Genomic DNA, 6,935 nt, shown 5'->3' on the forward strand with positions numbered 1-6,935 from the left:
TTATTCATGGGCTGTGTGAAATGGGAAGGATACTGTAAACACACACACACACACACACACACACACACACACACACACACACACACACACACACACACACACACACACACACACAGCTGCCAACAAAAAGACAAGTTCGATTTTTTACGTCTTTGTCTAAGTGTTTGTATTCTATGAAGCCTCTATGACAACATAATAATATAATTAAATAACATTTGAATTGTTATAAAAACAGTTTATGTAGTTTTTAATATTCCTAAAGTGTATATATAGCTTCATCTTATTATATATTTAAATGCTGCTAACAGATAAGTATGAATCTGAGTTTGTTCCACTTTATAATACTGAGTGTGTTGAACAGGAAGCTCTGAGCCGCATCATCAGCACGCTAGCCAATAAGAATGAAGAGCTGCAAACCTTCCTGGAGACCGTCGACAACACGCTGACGGGCCTGCAGGTCAGCAGCTGATTGGCTCAGGGGGAGAAAGTGGGAGGGGCTTATGTTGTATCTCTTTGAATTAAAGTTAAAAACGTGTTCTGTCCAATCAGGAGGAGTCATGTAAGGTGATGTCAGAGCTGGAGGCAGAGCTCGAACAGCTAAGCTCCGCCCTGGATGAGAAAGGGGCGGGGCTATGTGACGTCATCAAAGAGGAGAAGCGGAGGAAGGAGGCGGAGCTTCAGGTGGAGACGCTTATTATAATCAGGAATTATTCTTTCGTATTAATTGTAACTCCGTTTTAAATACTTTGGCTGAATAACTATTTCAATAAATGTATTATATTAAACGTGTTTCAGAAGCAGATGTCGGAGGGGAAGTTCGCCCTGCGTTCGGGCGAAGAGCTGCTCGAGTTCGCTAACCAAACGCTGACGATCACCAACGAAGAAGAGTTCCTCAAGGTAGGATGGGAGGACATTAAAAATAATAAAATCAATTAAAAACAAACATAAAATAATAAAGTTGTTTATGTGTTTTCTGTCCAGGCGGCGAAACAGATCAAAGAGAGGTTCGTTAACCCGTCCTTTGATACGTTATCAAACACTTTGATGTTGACATGTTTTAACATTTGATTTATTTTGCTCTTTCTTTGTTTCTGTTTTATTTTTAATTAACACTTTCTTTTATTTTTTTTATTTTACCTTTTAATTAAATTAGTAAAAAAACACTAACACGTCTTAAACCAATCAAAGCTCAGCGTTTAACCCCCGTTGCCAGGGTAACCATGGCCCCGGGGTTCCGCCTGGCGACCCGTCCGGCGGCGTCGGAGACGATGTCGCAGTTCACCGTCGACTTCAGCGCCGAGAGGGCGGGGCTTCAGAGGCTGCACTTCCTGCCAGGTGATCAATATCAGATCAATATCAGATCCATATCAGATCCATATCAGAATCAATATCAGAATCAATATCAGATCAATATCAGTCAGATTTTTTTTTTTCAGTCAATGTATTATTTATTTCAATGTTTGTGTTTGTCGGCCAAATCTTTATGAATGTATAAAGTGCACCGTCTCCTGCTCGGTGTCATCCGGATGAATATCAGTATTTTATTTTGAAAATCTACCTCTCAGTCCCCAAAGCTCCGGAGATCAACGCCCCCTCCTGCGTTGCCAGGGACAACAGCATCACGGTTGCCTGGCGACCGGCCGGCGACGCTGACGACGGACGAATCGAACGCTATGATCTGGAATACAGGAAGTCGAACAGAGAAGATTCGCTGAGGGCCGCCGGAGATGCATGCTGGGAAAAAATTACCGACATCGAGGAGACTCAGGCGACCATCTCCGGTCTGAAGTTCGACTCCCGCTTCGTGGTGGTTCGTGTTCGAGCGAGGAACAAAGCGGCCGCCGGCGACTTCTCCGAGCTGGTTGCCGTGCCGACCGCAGGTGGTTTTATATAAATATTTATCGTAGCTTAATTTCATTTATTTTCTGCATAACTTTTTATTATTATTACTTAATTATTTTAAATGTACTTTCCTGCAGCGTTCGCCTTTGTGTTTGACGGCTCGTCGGCTCACGCTGAGCTGAGGGTTCAGAGCGACACGGTGACCTGGGAGCCGCAGGGGGTCAAAGGTCACGACGCCCGGCTGAGAGGCAAAGAGAACAAGAGCAGGTACCGCTGAGCATCATGGGAGTTGTAGTCCTTCCTGCCTTTTCCTCCCAGGTGGTTCGAACCCGATCTAAACTGTCATTAATTTAGGGTTTGCTTTCTGCTGCTGACCTTTTTGTCCCTCTTCAGTCTCCGTACCGCGTCGCCATCGCTCGCTCAGGTAGAAACGACTTCGCTGACCAATCACGTTCTCCATCCGCCATTTCCTGCTCCACTCAGCCAATCACATCACTGCTCCACTCAGCCAATCACATCACTGCAACCGCTGACATCATCTTACCCTGGTTTAATATTCAGATCTGTTTGTGGCTCTTTTTGTTCACGTGTTGATTTAATATAACACAAACCTATTCAATAAACTCATAATAACAGAGTGAATATATATGTGTTTATGACATATTACATTTTAATAACCAGCTTAATTAGATTTATTATAAAAATAATACACGGAATTTTCCTGAAGCTCAAAGTCGCTTAAATTAAAACACTAACATTTTAATTCTTTGTTTGTTTCTATTTATTTAGATATTGTGTATTTTGTTGGTTACAGAATTATAAATCAATTAAATTAATATTTTGAGTTTTTTCACGTTTTGTCATCATCGCTTCGGCTCGTCTCATTGGCTGTTTCACTTCCTGGTTTCTCACTTTCACTCTCTACGAGTTTAAAGGGTTTTAAATATTTCTTTATATTTTTTACTAAATGATGTGTTCTTATTGGTCGGCAGCCGGAGCGCCACGCCCTCGCCCAATAAGACGGCAGGAAGTCGAGGCGCACGCGACCGATTCGCCGGAGAGTCGTACACCGTGCTGGGTGAAGAATTCTAACCAATGCTAATGCTAATGCTTTACAATATGGGTTTTAAAATATAAAGAATAAAATAAAAAACATTTTCACCAGCTTTTATTTTGATATTTATAAAAAAGAAAACCCGCCGTGTTTAGTGGACTTTTATTTTGAAGGTTTAATAAAACATCCTCCCGTCTCCTAGGCGATCAGGAGTTGGTGGGCGGCGGTCTCTACTGGGAGCTCCGCCCTCTCGCCGACTGGAAGTCCTTCAGTGTGGGCGTGGCCTATCGCTCCAGCCTGGGACGCTTCGACCAATTAGGTAAAAGCTCCGGTTCCTGGTGTCTCCACGCCAGCCAATGGCTGCAGAGCTCGCTCGCTGCCAAGCACAACAACCGGGCGAAGGCGCTCGATTGGCCGCTGCCTCAGCGAATCGGAATCTACTGCGACTACGACAACGGTAGATATTCTGCTCCTTTTATTTTGTGTTTATACGAACGCCTCTCCTTCTACTTTTATTATACGATATATATTTATATTTATGATTTTGATATTTTCAGTTTTGTGTTCAGTCGTTGACGTCTCTCTGTTTCAGGAGATTTAATCTTCATTGACGTCGATCGTCTTCGTCTTCTTCACTCCTTCAAAACAAAGTTCAACCAGCCGCTCGTCCCCGCCTTCACCGTCAGTACTCAGACACCTGTTTAATATCTTATTATTATTTTAATATCTTAATATTATTTTAATATTTTATAATTATTTATTATTTTATTGATATTTTTTGAAACAATTATTAAGCATTTTCACAATTTCATTTATTTTAAAATTCATAATTTGAAGTTTTAGAGCTTTTATTTTGAAAAAGCGATACTGTTTTGTTGAATGCCAGACTTTTATTTTGAAGGTCTTAATTTAAACAATATGAACACTTCCTGTATTAAATCGTTGCAGGTTTGGTGCGGCGGCATCGCCTTGACGACGGGCCTGCAGGTGCCGAGCTTCATGGGTAATTTCCTCTCGACCAATCAGAGCCTGAGCAACCTGTCGCCTTAGATCCTCGTCCAATCAGCTGCTTCCATTTCCCTGCTGTTAATTATCATTAATTTATTATTTTATACATTTGTAATTATGAGTTTAATTTATTACAGTACATTTTATTATTACAGATTTACGTGTTGTTGTTGTTGTTGTTGTCTTCGTCAAATATAAACTTAAGAAAAAATTAAGAATACATATTTAAATTAAATTATTTAATACAATTAATATATTTGTATTTCCTGTTCGATGAGGAAATTCTGGACCTGAAGCTTTATTTTGAAGGGATTATAACTTTATGTCATAGCTCAGCTCTTATTTTGAAGAAGCAACAGAAAACAAGGTCTTTTCCCTCGGGCTTTTATTTTGAAAATCTACTATTGTCTTTTTAGCTATAGCTTTTATTTTGAAAAGACTTTCATGAGAAACCAAAAAAAGACTTTTATTCTGAAATACGTCATCCCTTACTATTGTGCATTCCTTCTGGCTTTTATTTTGTAGGCTGTAACAAAGCATACATTATTTTGAAATTCATGAAGAAATTATGTGTTTAATTGTTTTGAAAGACTTTTATTGTGAAAGACCTCGTTAGAGTTCATGTCTTGTATCTCGCCTGGCTCTTATTTTGAAATCTCTACAAAGATGTACTTTATTTTGAAACATATCAAATCCTCAATGTTTAATAATGTGAAAGGCTTTTATTGTGAAAGACTGGATTAGTGTTCCTTCTGACTTCCTGGCACTTTGACTGAATGACTTTTATTTTGAAGGAAAATATATTTAATTGTTTCTGTTTCTTACTTGATTTTGAGAATCAGGATTTATTAAAAGTTAAAATCACAGATAAGTTTGACTGAAAACAGAATTAAAGGTTTATTTATTGATTATTGATCATTGATGACATCATGCGTGTGAATGTTTTATATCCACAGATATTTTGATAAACTGTGAAATAAATAAATGTATTGGAGTTGTAAATATGTGGAATAATTTGTGTCAGAGGTTTAAATCACTTCCTGACCTTTCAAAGTAAAAGTCTTGCTGTCTTCTTTTTATATTAAGGCTTTTAATGTGAAAAACCGCAGGAAGTGTTTTGTTGATATAAGTTTAAAATAGATTATTACATTTAATTTAAAGGGTTAGGTTATTGATTAAATACCAAATCAAGGTTATTGATTAAAGACCAAATCAAGGCTATTGATTTGAAACATGTTTCCAATCAAACCACTAAGAGTCCGATCAGTGGTCTCCAATCAATTGCAATATTGATCCTGTGATGTCATCATGAGCTATTGATCCTGTGATGTCATCATGAGATATTTATCCTGTGATGTCATCATGAGCTATTGATCCTGTGACGTCATCATGAGCTATTGATCCTGTGACGTCATCATGAGCTATTGATCCTGTGACGTCATAATGAGCTATTGATCCTGTGTGACGTCATCATGAGCTCCTTGTGGATAAAAAGGGATTAATGAATGTTTTGATTAAATGGATGAAAACTACAGAATCTGTATTTTCCCCCATTTCATGACAGCGAGTGTTTTCACAAAGAAGGGGGCGTGGCTATTTTGTCACTATTAAACATCCATGGTGTTTTCACCCAGAAGGGGGCGGGGCCTGCGTAGAGGGAAAGTTATCTCTTATCTTTAACATTTTAAATTAAAATAATCAGCATTTTCTGTTTCTTGTTTTTTTTGAGTAAGTTAAAAATAATACACAAATATTTCACATAGTCTGACAAGAAAATGAAATCGTTTGAATTTACACATAAATAATAAAAAAACGAAACAGTGAGACAGAGAGGAGGGGGCGGGGCCAGAAGGTTGTCTCCATGGCAACAGGTCAACAGAGCAGCGTCAGAGCAGGAGAAGAGGTGAGGGTAAACTTTAATAACAATAACGTCCGTCTTTAAAGGTTCAATATAAATAACCTTTATTTATGAGGGGGTGGGGGGGGTACAGACATGTAAACATTTAATGTCTGGAGTGTTCTGTTCTGTAACTCAGCTCCTAATTGGTTGATTTCTCGTTCAAGTTATCCGACTATCTTTCGTGCTTAGTCAGGATGGCGTGTTTCCGTGGCAACCGGGAAGATTTCTATGGAGAAGTGCTCCTATTGGACGACAGGAAGCTCTGCCTGACGTCAGAGCAGGGCATCAAAGTGAGAGTTAATATTAATATCAAATAATATAAATGAAAGTGTTTTATTGTCCTTTAATAAATAATGTATGTTTTATATATTTATTGATCTCCTCTTTTTAATGTCCTCAGAAGTCTTCCAAGGCGGCGGCCATCTTGCGGCTCGTGTTTTTTCACCTAAAAATCGCACAAGTCGAATTATTCGGTTTGAGATTCTGCGACAGAAACCAGCAGACGGTAATGGAGAACATATTTAACAACTACTGCGTCTCTTTTACAAATGACTTAGTTTAGGAAAAGGGACCACATTACTCCTGTTCTGGCTGCCTTACACTGGCTCCCTATAGAACACAGGATAGAATTTAAAATTCTTCTTCTGGCCTACAAAGCCCTTAATGGGCAGGCGCCATCTTACCTTAAAGAACTCATTATACCCTACTGTCCTACTAGGGCATTGCGTTCCAAGAATGCAGGGTTGTTGGTTGTTCCTAGAGTCTCTAAAAGTACAATGGGAGCCAGAGCCTTTTCTTATCAAGCTCCACTTTTGTGGAATCAGCTTCCAGTTTGTGATCGGACGGCAGACACCCTATCCGTTTTTAAGAGTGCGCTTAAGACCTTCCTTTTTGATAAAGCTTATAGTTAGGGCTGATTAGATTCAGCCCCTAGTTTTGCTGATATAGGCTTAGTTTGTCGGGGGACATCTTACTTCTTCCTTCTCTCTGTCTATACCTGTGTACTCTCATGTTCCAATTAACCCAGCTTCCCCAAATTTCTTTCTTTTTGGTGTCTATATACGCCGGGATCCGGAGTCATGGATGATCCTGCGGTCCTGTGTCATGGATCGCGAGTCCTGGATCTTGAGT

The 6,935-nt window shown here is 39.4% G+C and overlaps 1 protein-coding gene and 1 long non-coding RNA gene across 5 annotated transcripts in view; both read left to right on the forward strand.

Moving 5' to 3' along the window:
• The window catches only part of LOC104962033 (FSD1-like protein), a 5,976-nt gene extending 1,036 nt beyond the window's left edge, over positions 1-4,940 (forward strand). The window contains exons 2-12 of one of the 4 annotated variants that reach the window (XM_010790420.1): positions 362-457; positions 550-681; positions 796-897; positions 982-1,004; positions 1,154-1,335; positions 1,566-1,880; positions 1,980-2,109; positions 2,835-2,920; positions 3,099-3,353; positions 3,489-3,577; positions 3,845-4,940. In XM_010790420.1, the coding sequence (XP_010788722.1) occupies positions 362-457; positions 550-681; positions 796-897; positions 982-1,004; positions 1,154-1,335; positions 1,566-1,880; positions 1,980-2,109; positions 2,835-2,920; positions 3,099-3,353; positions 3,489-3,577; positions 3,845-3,946 (1,512 nt within the window). In that variant the 3' untranslated portion in view covers positions 3,947-4,940. Of the gene's footprint in view, positions 1-361; positions 458-549; positions 682-795; positions 898-981; positions 1,005-1,153; positions 1,336-1,565; positions 1,881-1,979; positions 2,110-2,196; positions 2,927-3,098; positions 3,354-3,488; positions 3,578-3,844 lie in introns of those variants that run through there. The other 3 variants (XM_010790421.1, XM_010790422.1, XM_010790423.1) reach the window with 3 other exon arrangements.
• An 826-nt stretch (positions 4,941-5,766) lies between these two features.
• Positions 5,767-6,432, forward strand: LOC104962034 (uncharacterized). Its single transcript, XR_800165.1, has 3 exons — positions 5,767-5,807; positions 5,969-6,094; positions 6,205-6,432. It is a non-coding gene; the product is annotated as an uncharacterized lncRNA (long non-coding RNA).
• The last annotated feature ends 503 nt before the right edge of the window (positions 6,433-6,935 follow it).

The sequence above is a fragment of the Notothenia coriiceps genome, unplaced genomic scaffold (genome assembly GCF_000735185.1).
Source record: "Notothenia coriiceps isolate Sejong01 unplaced genomic scaffold, NC01 NC01_scaffold00034194, whole genome shotgun sequence".
Classification (NCBI taxonomy): Eukaryota; Metazoa; Chordata; class Actinopteri; order Perciformes; family Nototheniidae; genus Notothenia; species Notothenia coriiceps.